We start from the raw sequence: 14,575 nt of genomic DNA, 5'->3' as shown, positions 1-14,575 counted from the left end.
TTAAAAGCTCAGTAAGACATAGGCTATCCAGAAGTCTCATTTATAATTAATTAATTTACCAATAAGCCATTTCTTAAGCTCTTGCAACAAGCACCATTAGAATTCAGGCACTGTGCTCAGTGTGGAAAGATAAAAAAATTTAATACCTGCCTTCAAAGGGTTTACAATTAGGAAGGGTCTAAGGCTAGTTAACGGGAGTTATCATCAATCCTAAGACATAGAAACTGGTAAGAATTGACCCTCCTAAGAATGTCAAAGGAAGTTAAACACTGTAAACCATCTGATTAGGCAACCCTGAGTTCAAACAGTGGGACATACTACCAAAGTCAGTTCAAGGATGTAATGTTAACAGCTTGCTCAGAATTCTGTTCTTGTAACATTTCTTTTTCTCAGGTAATATTAATGGAGTCATTAAACAGTTACAGAAATTTGGTGTTCTCTCTCTCTCCCTCTCTGTGTGTATGCGTGTGTGTTGTGTGTGTGTGTATATACATACACATATAATAATAAATATACACAATTGGATGTAGTTGGTCTATGGTTACAGGGGTAAAACAGGGGAAGACCAGCATATCGGTAAGGGAGGTCAGCTGAGGGTAAATAAAGCCCTTTGCAGCCTCAAAGCTGTTGGATAGATGGCCTGTAGAGTAATACAAAGGTGTTCTGGTCATACTAGGTTAAGTGTGAATACTAAATCTGATACACCTTCAAAATATCTTCACTTCTTAGTTAATTCTGGACACTCCAGGTACACCATAAATACCAGCAGAGGGAGTAATGGACCTGACACTAATAGAAAAACTCATTAACACAAAAAATTGTTACAGATGAAAGACAGTGGGAGCAACGGTCATGGTACACCTGATGAAGTGACATCTTAAGCTAAGAACTTAAAAAAAAATCTCTTTGGGTTAAATCTATTTCTAATATGTACTACACACACATTATTGGAAAATACCATAGGGTAAGGAGTCTAAAAGGTTACTAGATAGAGCAATGTTGACTGACTTACTGATACTAGCAGGGATTACCATGGAACTTATTTCAGCTCTGCCTATAACCACAAAAGTCTGGAACTATAGGATCTTTTTGATCCCTAAGGTCCAAGTCAGATTGGACAGTAGCTCTGGTTAACACATTTCATCACTGGGAAATAAAGAAGACAGAAAGCTAGGGGTAGGGTAAGGCAGTGTTTCTAAAACCTGACTACAGATACAGTGCATTACTTCCCTTGATCACTGATTAAGAAACACCTTACCTGGTAAAGGGAACATATATGGCTGTGTGGGTAGACCCAAGAGTTAGAAGAGACAGAGATATTACAAGTTCAGGTGAGAAACTAGACGGGAACACTTCGATCATGAGTGTCAGAATAGAAACTGTGCTCTCTGTCTTCTAGGTGAAAATGGGAGATGAAGGAGGGCCAGGACATCCCAATCCTAAGCTGGTGATGAAGCAAGAGCAAGTGGCAGTGCTTCATTTGCCAAGTCAAAATTCTAACTTCTTAGGAGGATGTGCTGCTAGACTAGATACTGGATGCTAGTAAATGCTGATATTCACTGGCCATAATTTAATTTTTTCTTGATATATCGTATTATAATAGTCTGTAACAAAATGATGCCCACAGGTGTGAGAAATCTGGACATACATTATAGACATCTCATATACATTAAATGATCCCAGAACTACAATTTTTGCATTCGTATGTCTACTTTTAAGGTGCTCCCTGTCACTAGGGATCACCTTTGGCAATCTCTTTCATTGCCTATGGCACCTGTTCCCTCTCTGAAACTGCTGTGGGTTTAGAAGCCTAGTATCCAAGCTTGTTAGAATTTAGGCAAAGCATGAAAGTGGGGGTGGGGGGCACAGAATAAATGGGGATGGGGAACTGAGAGCTCAGGAAGGAGATGAGTTTGGTACTCCTTATAGAAATTTTTAAAAACGGAATTCATTATAACTATTTTGGTTGCTCAGAGAACTTGTATGCATTTTTCCTCATTTAATTCTTTGTTCAAGATAGGGTAGGTTCCCAAGAAGCTAAGTGCTAAATATATTGTATCATTACACAATAAACAGGGTTTCTCCTAAGGGTATTTAGTTTTCCTTGTCTTTACATCTAGCAATAAAAGGCTAGATAGAAAGTTATTTCAATGATGAAGAATGTTCCCTTGAAAAACAATGATTTTAACAAATCATATTTAAAGCAGAGTTAAAACTTTCACATCAATTCTTCTTCATGATTAAAGAAGCACAGATTGAGTTTGATTCACCATTTTCCTTCTAAATTGGGTTTTACATGATTCTACACTATATTACTATGATGAAAATGTTTAATTTAATACTATATAAAAGGTATTTTTAGATTTGTTCTGAATAACTAAATTAAGCCCTAACTTTGAAATTAATTCAAAAGAAACAGACAGATGGTAGCCTCTGTCTTTAAATGAATGAAGTTCATAAGTTTTTTTAAGTTCAATTTTAAGATCATTAAAATAAAGTTTTATGACTTTTAAATGCTATTTGCTTTTCATTTTTTGACTTTTAAATGCATTTAAAAAAATTTTTAATGAAGTACCATTGTTTTACGTTCCTTTTTTTTTTTAAAAGATTTATTTATTTATTTATACAAGCACTGGGTACAGTCAGAAGCGCGGGAGGGTGAGAGAATTCACCAGAGCCAGAGCGGGGAGCAGAGCAGGCAGAAGGACCGAAGTACACTGCTGAGGGGAGCAGCGGGCGGCAGGAGAGGTCTGCGCACCATGTGGGACCGTCCTCTGGTGGCCGGGGAGCAGCTGGGGATCGAACTGGCGCCGCAGAGGCCTCGGGAAGCTTCGCAACCCAGCGCTCAATACCGGGGAGGCCCTGTTTTACGTTCTTGTTAGTAAAAGCTCGGTGTAGTCACCTTAGCTCTCCTGCCACCAACACAGCACTCATAGTCCTTCACCTCAGTCCATTGTGTTCTCCCTTTCCTCCCTTTTCTCATCCCTTTCTTTCTTTCCCCCTCTCTCCTTCTAGATACTTCAGATCTATGGTTAGTTTTCAAGTGCTGGTTTTAATATTTGTCTTTGACCCTTTGCTTGGTTTTTCCACATTCCATATTTAGTATTTAGTATTTAGTTTTCCTTGTCTTTGACAGCATCCAGTATTTATCTTCCCCTTCTGGTGTATTTCACTTAACATAATCTCTGCAAGCTCCATCTATGTTGTTGCAGTCAAGAGTTTATCTTTGATCACTCAGCAGTATTCCACTGTGTCTATACCACATCCTTTTGATCTACTCATCTGTTTCCATATCTTGACTTTTGTAAATAGTGAGGCTATAAACATAAGTGTGCAGGTTTCCTTTCGAATTAGTGTTTTTGTACTCTTTGGGTAGATACCTAGGAGTGAAATTTCTGGGTCATATGGCAGATCTAGTTTTAGTCTCTTGAGAAAACTCCACACTGCTTACTTTAGGGGCTGGGCCAGTCTACATTCCTATTAACAGTGTAAGAGGATTCCTTTCTCTCCATACCCTCAACAGTACTACTTGTTTTTGGTCTTGTTTAAAGAAACATTATCCTGAATTGTTATGTAAATTTGAATAAATTATGTTCACACAAATGGAAAAAAAAAAGCTTCCTCAATACCTCTTCAATTTAATTTTCCAATAAGAAATCTGGATATTTTTCAATGAGAATTCAACTTACAATAGTATTTATGATTAATAAATCAAAATTTTGCTATAACTTTACTTTAATATACACTAAGTGCTAAGGTAAACTCATCTCTGATATTTTTACTTTTCTAAAAATAAAACCAAAGGAAGTATACCCAAAGAAGAATGTATAACAGCACACTTATGGACATTATTCTTAATGTTGTAGAGTGAATAAATTAAGTTTAATTCATTATGGCCTGACTTTATTTAAAATGGAAACCTCATGGATATACCAGTGCACAAATATAGTTGAAGAGCAAAATTAATATACCTACTGAAAGGGACTTAAAATTCCAAATAACTGTCAAGATTAAATTGTCCCAAGATTCAAGGAAAGGAAACTATGCTGGTTTGAGGATCGAACAATATATTGTAAATGTTGACAGAATGGATATAAAATACCATTTCTGTTCAAACTGCATCTCCACCACTTCCTAGCTATTGGTTACTTAAACTCTAAATTTCAGGGTTCTCATATGTAAAAGGGTGATAATAATAGTATCTTCTTCACTGGAAGGGTTGATGTGAAGATTAAATTAGATGATATATATATATATATTTCTAAGATTTATTTATTTATTTGTTTGTTTGTTTATTTATTTATAAGCACAGGGTACAGTCAGAAGCGCAGGAGGGTGAGAGAATTCATCAGAGTCAGAGCAGGGAGCAGAACAGGCAGAAGGACCGAAGTAGACTGCTGAGGGGAGCAGCAGGTGGCAGGAGAGGTGTGCGCGCCATGTGGGACCCTCCTCCAGTGGCCGGGGAGCAGCCGGGGATTGAACTGGCACTGCAGAGGCTGCGGGCAGCTTCACAACCCAGTGCTCAACCGCTGCGCCACCAGGGAGACCCTAGATGATATTTTAAAATATAGTCCCTGGTACATAATAAGTGCATAATATATTTTAGCAGTTACTATCATTATTATTATATGCTAGAAATACTACTAGAAACTTTCACATATGAATTAAATACCCAATAATAACACCATGAATCAAGAGAGTCTTATTCCATTTTTGCAAGTAATAAAACTGATATACTGAGCATTTAGGCAATTGTCCCCATATCACAACATTAGTAAATGGCAAGGTCTAAGCAATATTACACTAGAACCACAAGCTTTGCAACACCTTTACACATATATATCCCTATCAATTCTTTGTCTTATAGGTTGCAACCATATTCCCCTCAGTTCATCACTTGTGTTTAACTTTATGATATTCCCCACCCCAGTCCTTCATATATAAGGTTTAATTCTTATAAATTCAGATTTGTCAGTATTATTCTTTTATTTTTAATCCTTTCAATGCTTAACTTGACTATTTTAACACATGAGAATATAACTTGGCACTCAAGTTTTTGATTTTGTACCTTGTTGATATATGTGGGGTTTATTCAGGTACAAAATATGAGGAAGGAATCCACCTTTTACCTCTAAATGGATAGCCTGATATCCCATCACTGTTGAATTGTTTCATTTTCCCCACTGCTCTGCGTTGCTTCATATCACCATATATTTTGATTATCTTATGAATTATCCACTACTTTACTAATCTATTTCTGTGTCGGTATCATAACTTCTTTCAGACTTACAAAAAAATGTACAATAGCACAAAGAATTCTCATATAGCTTTCATCTACCAAATGTTAGCATCTTACATAACTTCAGGGAAATTACAGATGAAAGACTGTAAATGCTTATATCTACTGTTGGGATTTGTGAAATTTTTACATTCTTCTTTATATTTTTTCATAGTTTTATTTGTAAGTATGTGTGATTTATATGTATGTGTGATATGTCTTTGCCTGATTTTGGTACAAGGGTAATTCTGGTAAAAGAGTTAGGAAATGTCCTCTTCCTTCATTTTTTGGGAAGAATTAGATAGATATTAAATCTTCTTTGAATGTTTGATATAATTGATCAACAAAGTTGTATGGTCCTGCACTTCTGTTTGTTGGAAGATTTTTGATAACAGATCTAATCTCCTTACTAGTAATCAGTCTATTCAAATTTTCTATTTCTTCATGAGTCAGTCTAGGAAGATTATGTATTTCTAAGGATTTGTCTATTAGGTCTATGTTGTCTGATTTGTTGGTATATGTTCATTCTTTTAAATAAGGGATAACCTCACTTTCAAAAAATGTAAGGTTATTATCAATGAACAGGTAAAAATATCTCAATGTTCTAAAACTGGTAGGTACAGGTGGTAAATGCTTCAGAAGCTTGAATAGAAGGAAAAAGTGTGTTTTAATGGTGATAGTAAGACTGAAGCTACACTTACAAGAATCTATGGGATGTAAATAGTAAAGAGACTAACCAAGTGTTTGTCAGGAAAATATCATCAGTGACAATGTTGAAATGGAAACGAACATGGCTTGTGAAGATTATAAGAAGAGAGATTAAAGGCTAAGAAGGCAAATAGTAGGGACAAAAAAAAAAAAAAGAACAAAGAGACTTGAATACATTGTGAAAGACCTTAGTTAAGATGAGGAGGTAAGGCTTAGGAATACCTCCTAAGGAAAGTGAGAAATGTGAATTCTGTCCTCTCAGCCAAAGGCGAGGCAGAGAAGAGTTATAAGCAAGGTAAAATGACTTTATTCATCCAACACATTTATCTTCAGTGCCAATTAGATGCCAGGTTCTGTTCTAGTCCAGAGACAGTGAGTAGAATGATAAAAAACATTATGAAGAAACATTCCAGTTATGTTTTTATTAAGATTTATAGGTTCTAGGGCCTCCCCCGTGGCGCAGCAGTTGAGCGCTGGGTTGCGAAGCTGCCCACAGCCTCTGCAGCACAGGTTCGATTCCCGGCTGCTCCCCGGCCACCGGAGGAGGGTCCCACATGGCGCGCAGACCTCTCCTGCCGCCCATTGCTCCCCTCAGCAGTGTACTTCGGTCCTTCTGCCTGCTCTGCTCTCCGCACTGGCTCTGGTGAATTCTCTCACCCACCCGCGCTTCTGACTGTACCCAGTGCTTGTATAAATAAATAAATAAATAAATAAATCTTAAAAAAATAAAAAAAAGATTTATAGGTTCTAGATTTGCGAATCATAGGATTAAATGGAACTGGGTGATAAACAAAGGTGTCTGAGAAAACAGCACATGAACTGAACCTTAAAGATTTAAGAATCAGATAGAGAGATGACAGCAAGGCATTTTGGGCAGAGACAAAGAGGAAGGATGGGATATCATGGAAGCAAATAGGTTCATGAGACCATTGAAATCCTATGAAAGGAATTGTTTACTGGAAATGAAATTATTCTCTTCTGATAGTCACAGATCTATGGTCAACTTAAAAGGGTTGTTTTCAAAATTTGTCTTTGTGACCCTTTGTTGGGCTATCTAAATATGTGGCAACATATGTTTATATATGTTGTCACTATATTTCACATATAAGTGCCACCATCCAGTATTCATCTTTCTCCTTCTGACTTATTTCACTTAGCATAATCCCCCCCAGCTCCATCCATGATGCTACATATGACTTGATTTTATCTTTCTGACCACTGAGTAGTATTTCATTGTGTATACACTACACTTTCCTGATCCACTCATCTGTTGGAGGAGAGTTGAGAATGGTGATGGGGGTTTGGGAGGTGGCAGTATACATAATAGACTATGGTGAAGGGCTATGGGTGCTTCCAAGGTGAGAGTTCTATGATGACTACACCCAACGGAGGAAATTCTGTACTGTCAAAACACTAGCAAGGATGTAAAACAATGGTACTTCAATAACAATTAAAAGAATAAAAATTTTTAAAAAGAGTTACTTACAGGAAAATGAGGTTGATAATGTGGGCAAAATGCTAAGATTCTTGAAAGATCAAAAATTTCTTATTTTATAATTTATACAAATGGGCCAATGATCAGTGGAAAGTCATCAATGTTTACTGAATTCAAAATAACCTGATAAAAGCCATGTTTTAGGTAAGTAAGATAAAGGAATACAGTGAAAATTTTTGGAAAAGGGTTGGGGTGAGATTGAAAGACTGAATATCATATTGAAACACACAAGATGAGAAGAGGACCTGGCTCGGAAGACAGCTGAAGTAATGGATATGTAAGATATTTCACAAATTTTAGTGAGTAACTAGATGTCCTGGATGACAATGAATCATTAGTCTGGTATTCAAAGTACTAACACAAATAGGGGTGGGTGATGATGGGGGTTAAAGGATATAACTCTATACAGGGCTGAAAGAAGCCTATATTCTAAGTACCTGCCTAATAATATTTAGATACATAATAAGTATCTACAATTAGTATTGATTAAGGAAATATAACCCATGCTTTTATAAAATGACAGCTCTCAAATGATTTCCTACAAAAATTATATTTCTTTTCAACAAATTCCCAGTTATCATTTCTATAGGGGAGAACTTATGTGACAACAGATTTAGTCTAGTGGATCTTCAATAAATATCCACATGACAGATTATGCCCATAAAGCCAAGGGATCACCAGGTTTCCTAATTTATGTCAAAATGCAAGTTTCTTGATATCTTATATCTTACGTAAGTTTTTACTAAAAATGCCCTGAGCATTTTTTTTACAGTTATGGCAATCTACCATAACTGAGAGATTGGAGCCTTTTCTACTCTTCTATGGTATAGAAGAAAGTTCGTAACAAATTCTAATCTCTAAGAAAGGTGAAAAACTATAAAAAATAAGAAATACATCAAGGGCAACTCTATGCCAGCACCATTCTAGGTGCTGTACAGTTAAGTTATATTAATCTCACAAACAACCTTGAGAAGCACTGTATCTTCATTTTACAGTTAAGAGTCACAATGAAATTAATTCATAGTCACATGGTCACATGGTCAGGGACACATGGTCAGGCTATTTCCACTATTGCATCTACATTGAATGTAAGGACCTAGATCTGGAAAGGACCTTGAAAAGTCCTTGCTAGACTCCTTCCTTCTTGCTAGGCTCACAATAAAACCAGGATGGAAATAAGGACTTTTCCTATGTCAAGTGTAACTTCAAACCCCACATTGAAGATCAAGCAAAAACTCTCTTTTAAAACCACTAAGAACTGTGGTTTGAGCCTTCTCTATAGTGAGGCACACAGCTTTTTTCTTTAACCCATATTTCCTATTCAACTCCAGAGGTAAAACTGATGGAGTGGTGCAAGCAAGTTATCAGAGAAGTAAAAGCATTTATTCAGTCATAATGTGTTTTGCCACACTCAAACATGTGGTGTTTTAGTAGTTTTTTCAGTGAAATACCAATCATAGACCTCTCCAAATCACAACATAGACAGGAGGACTAACACGTTTTAGGAAAGGGGAAAAAAGAAAACATTTCCTTAAGCAGGAATGAGAACCAGTGATAATCTATGGGGCAAATATGTGGTAGAATAGTTTATATTTTTTTTCCTGTATTGCTCAGAAAGAACATTTTGTCCAGAAGGGAAGTATAAATCATATATAAAATAAAGAAAATTGGAAGTATTTTAGATATTAACCAAAGTAGATCCATCTCCCCCCCTTTAATTGTAATATTTTAGACTTGCTGAGAGAATATTCTATAAACTAAAGCTGAAATGATGTTTTTATTCTCAGTCCAGATTTTTACTTCCTTATAGCTTTTGCTTTTTAAGCTAAAAATCCTCATTCTTGGTACAATGAATTTTTTGCTAAGTAATTAAAAACCAATTGTATTTAAACCTTTTGAGATAGTTGGTTTTATGCTGTGTAACTCAGGATTTGGTTTCTAAAACCTCAAATTTAGCATCTCAAAGAAGAATGGTATCTATGGCATGTTTGAAAAAAATGTTTTGAAATGCAATGATGGGCATTTAAAAATAGAATTCGGAGAGCGCACAGCTTCCCTCCCATCTTTTTTCACTGGGGGAGGAGAATGACACATCTGCGTTATGCTGCCAGAACACTGTTGCTGTGATTCTATTGAGCTTCAGAATGGAGGGGAGCTACAAAAGACCACGCGTAATTACAACGTAGCTACCATGAACACGCAGGCAGTTTCCAATTGACTTACTTGAGTTAGAAATAGAAATGGTCCAAACACCTCCCTAACACATTCCTACCAGTCTTCCTTCCCTGCTCTCACCCCTCACATCTCTGAACATCCCACTGCACTCCTAACCGCCACAAGACAACTGTCAGAGCCTGAATACAGCACCAGTGTTCTCTCCCATGACCATGCTCAGGGAGGCTTGGGTTAAATTTCAGATTTCAAGGACATTTGAAGAATCAGAGGGAAAGAGAGACCGTGTGACTCTGTGAGCTAGCCTTGAAACTTAATATCCATTCATATTTGTTTCCCTTGTAAGAAAAATGAAATCAAAATTCAAAGAACTAATCTACAGATGAAACCTTGTAAACTACAGCAATCCCTCAAGCAGGAGTTAATTTTTTGGGATGTATGTGGCACAATCATAGAACTAGAGGAACCATACAATAATAATAAGGTTTAAAAAATGCATTTTAAATCAAAGTAAATAAATAAGCTGAAATGTTCCTACTTCTCAAACCAATTTGATCTTTACAAGCATCCATGATCAATTGGAGGAACCTTTGTCTTAAAACATAATTTTCAATATTCATGAAAACTATTACTGTGGCATAATCCCATTAGACAGACCTTTCAAAAGTTAGTCAATAGCCACACCATATCTTTTAATAAATTCTTCAAAATAGCAGTTACAGGCTTCAAGCACGTTGTGGTAATCAGGACAGTGGTCAGGTCTCCTTTCAAAGAAGGATTTGCTGCTCAGTTGCAGGGAGTATGGCCAGCAGTGTCCTGCTGTCAGCCCCCTCAGGCTCTGTCTCACCAGCAGAGGGCTCCTTTACCTGGGCGTGTGCCCTTCCCGGGCAGCCTGCTCCAGGAACTGAGCCAAGCAGGTAACCTCACCAAGTTGGTCAGGGCTTTGCCAGGCCTGCATCAGAGTTAGACTTCCCTTCTGTCTAATCCTGCTTTCCTTCCCCTTCCTTTTACAGTGTCTGCTTATAATATGCCTCTTGCACCCCAAACTGTTTCAGCATCTGCTTCCAGAGAATATAATCTGCAACATGTCTTTTTCATTTGCATTCTTTCTTGTTCCTTTTATCACATCTTCTTGAATTATCATGCTTTAAAGCATGCTTGTCAGGGTGTAGCCATACTTTATTTAATGAAATAAAGAAACAGAAGTAGATTTTCTCCCTGAATTATTCTACATGGTACATAGAAGAGGAAGCAGTTATTGAGAAGCTCATTTCTCAATGAAGATTAAACTACACCTTGCTTACAAAATTTCAAATGCAAAATAGCATTCATTGATGTATGTATTCATTCAATATTATTTCATATTGGGTAACTTCTACATACCACACACATGTAAAAAAGTCCTGCTCTGGAGGAGCTTGCATTTCAGTGGTGCGAGGGACAATAATATCAGAAATTAGTGCAATACCAGAATCCATCTGTGAAGACAAAGTTGGGTGAGGGGGTAGAGATGACTGGAGAAGCACCTATTGTTTCAAAATCACAGGTAGAGAAGGCTTGCTGTAATTCATATATTGCTCGGATGGCACAGTCACATATACATTTAGTGCTTCAATTTCCTAGACAGTATACATCATTTTTGTTCTAGTGAGGAATTTATCACATTCAACTTTATTAAAATAATATTTCTTCTGCATTGTGATTCCACCTGCTGCGTGAAATATACAGCCTTAAATCTGTTACTAACCTGTATAGCAATTCTGTCTTGGGGAAAGAGCAGCCTGAACTACAGTCAGAATTGGGCCTAAGCTATAGTCAGATACAGCTGTCACAAGCAGATGGCTTCAGTGGGCAACATCATAAGCTTGCCAGATTTTTTAAAATATGAAAGGGCTTTCTGCCTCATTAGTTTTTCATGGATGACCATCCACAAACACCTGGTATCCAGACTTTGTCTCGCAAAGACACAACCACACTGTCTTAGTTCCAATGAGAAGATGTTACAGAATCTTTGTCTAAAGGATCTAGTATTTAAGGTAATTTATGAAGGCACAGGTAGGGGGAACCCCTTCTTTAAATAGCTAACTGAGGTGAAGATTAATATCAGGACCACTAGAGAAGTGGTAGAGGTAAATTAGATGACCTTGATCCTTCCCAATACTCACACTATTTTGTCCAGAAGGAATCCCAAGGACCTTTCTGGGCCTCTGTTTATATCATCAATAAAAGAATGAACAACCCAACGATAGGTTCTATGTGAGAATACTGTGTATTCATCTCTACTTCCCCCCCCCTCATACTTTGAGGAATACTTTGTCGTCATCATCATCATCTTCAACACATACAGGAACACTAAGCATCTGTTTTATATACTACTGAATGCTTGTTATACAGTAAAAGGAAAAAAGGTGGACTTGCGGCTTGGAGAAACTGAGCTTAAATTCAGCTACTGTAATTTATTAACTTTGTAAGAGATTAAACTGTCCCACGCTTATGTCAGTTTTTGTACCTCTAAAATGGAGATAATACATCTACCCAAATACCTCATGAGTTCAGTAAAAGAATACATTTCAAGGTACTTTGAAAACTATACTGTGTTGGGTCTCCCTGGTGGTGCAAATTTCAGCACTCTCAAGCTATTGGCAGCCACCATAGCATGAGTTTGATCCCCAGCCAGGGAGCTAACCCACATGGCGCAGCAGACCTCTCCTGTCTTACCTGCTGCTCCCCTCAGCAGTATATTTCAGTCAGTCTGCCTGTTCTGCTCCCTCCTCTGTCTCTGGTGAATCCTCTCCCGACCTCATGCCTCTGGCCTATACCCCAGCTTTTGTATGCATAAATAAATACAATAAATCTTAAAAAAAAAAAGAAAAAAAATTGCACTGGGATCTGTAAATGTATTGTTCCAACTAGAGCTAATTTGCTTGGATTTAAATACTAACATATTATCCCAATATAATTTTCAGTTGAACAATAAAAAATACTTCATTCATTCATTTAACTGTGTTACACTATGAACAATACAAAAAGTGATTATTATCTTTGACCTTATACAAATCAAATTTGAGAGGGAGGTTTTGGAGGAAAGATATGATTTTGGTTTTGCCAATACTTATCAAGCATATTCTATGTGGCAGACATCCTAAATGCTTTACATGTAGTAACTCTTTTAATCTTTAAAAGTCCTATGAAAGGGCCTCCCCCGTGGTGCAGCGGTTGAGCGCTGGGCTGCGAAGCTCCCTGCAGCCTCTGCAGCGCCGGTTCCATCCCCGGCCACCGGGAGAGGGTCCCACATGGCGCGCAGACCTCTCCTGCCGCCCGCTGCTCCCCTCAGCAGTGTATTTCGTCAGTCTGCCTGCTCAGCTCTCTGCTCTGACTCTGGTGAATTCTCTCACCCTCCCGTGCTTCTGACTGTACCCAGTGCTTGTATAAATAATAAATAAATCTTTAAAAAAAAAAAAGTCCTATGAAAAAGGTAATATTTTAATCTTTATTTTACAGATGAAGATGTTAAAGAAGTTTGAAAACCTGCCCAAGGTCAGATACATATTAAGTATTAAAAGTATTAAAGTCAGCTCACACACTCAGGCAAGTTAGCCACAAAATTCTATTACATCTCAAATAGGAAGGACACACACACATATCATTAATAATAACAACTAATGCTGACTAACAATACTGAGGCAGTAAATGATAAATGATGAGACCATCCTGGGTGGGGTAGCCAAAGAAGTCTTCATGGTAGGAACCCAAACCTACTGTAGAGCCAAACTTGTTTGTAGAATTAGACAAAAATTAAATAAAGGACAAATAAAAATATATTCCATAGGTAATTTTTTGAATGTGTAACAAGAATCACTTTATTGAAATATACATATTGAGAAACTGCAAAAATTTCATATATACTTTTGAAATATAGTGGGTTTTCTTTTATAGACTGAATTTATTTCCTAATTGAAAAAGACAAACTGACTTAAAGCAATGTCTGACTACTTATTTATATAGCAGTCTTAATATAAACCATTTTATTTAAAAGAATTTAAATTTCTTCTTACAATCAAGACCATTTAATATTGGAGCATATAATGGAAAATAAATTAAAATGGAATAATTTGTTTTTCCATTAAAGAAATAACATCTAGAAAGAAAATTATTTTCGGTTTGCAATACAGGCACTATGGTGATTCCCCATGGTATAGAGCAGTTGCCCTACTCACTCCTCTGGATTTTGTATTTGCTATACCATAACATTTATATATAGGGCAACAATTTTGAAAGCTGCTTTTCAAACAACACATAAAATAATGGCCAACTTCCTTCAATTTCCAGCACACCAACAGTTTTTACTTGCTTCAATTTCCAGCTTGTTGGTCCTGTATTTATCCCAAGTAACTTACCAACTGATAGGTCTGGGCCTTTAGAACGTTGAGATCAATAAAGTTTTCTTCATTGTCTGTCTCCTCTTCCTTAGGAAAATGAAAGTTTTAAAAGTTAATTATTATAAAACTTACAATTTAAAAAAAGTATTTCCAGTTTTTCAAATAATATACTATACTCAATATAAAGACTAATGTGGCATGAGCTCAATCCTAGCCATGGAAATAATCCACACGGCACAGCAGACCTCTCCTGTCTCACCCCAATTGTTCCCCTCAGCAGTGCATCTCAGTAGATCCACCTGTTCTGCTCTCCACATTGTCTCTACTGAATCCTCTCACCCCCTGCACTTCTGAGCTACACCCCAGTTCTTGTATGCATAAATAAATAAAAAATAAATCTAAAAAAAAAACCACAAAAAAAGAATAGAAAGCAACTTTCTGAGCTACTCAGAAACCCAGGGTGGAGAGGGAGCCACTAAGATATAAGAACTGCATGAATCTTTGCAGAACTGGAAAGATTTTAACAAAATATGAAATAATATA

The 14,575-nt window shown here is 36.9% G+C and overlaps 1 protein-coding gene across 4 annotated transcripts in view; it reads right to left on the bottom strand.

Moving 5' to 3' along the window:
* The window catches only part of IFT57 (intraflagellar transport 57), a 74,193-nt gene that overhangs the window by 51,644 nt on the left and 7,974 nt on the right, over nucleotides 1-14,575 (bottom strand). For all 4 annotated transcript variants that reach the window (XM_037525600.2, XM_037525601.2, XM_054700625.1 and 1 more), the window contains exon 5: nucleotides 14,051-14,119. In XM_037525600.2, coding sequence (XP_037381497.1) covers nucleotides 14,051-14,119 — 69 coding nt within the window. The remainder of the gene's footprint in view (nucleotides 1-14,050; nucleotides 14,120-14,575) is intronic.

This window comes from Talpa occidentalis, unplaced genomic scaffold (assembly GCF_014898055.3).
Source record: "Talpa occidentalis isolate TD23 unplaced genomic scaffold, MPIMG_talOcc4v2.1 talOcc4.4, whole genome shotgun sequence".
Taxonomy (NCBI): domain Eukaryota; kingdom Metazoa; phylum Chordata; class Mammalia; order Eulipotyphla; family Talpidae; genus Talpa; species Talpa occidentalis.
Note: the sequence above shows the minus strand (reverse complement) of the source record. Positions and strands in the feature narration are given on the sequence as shown.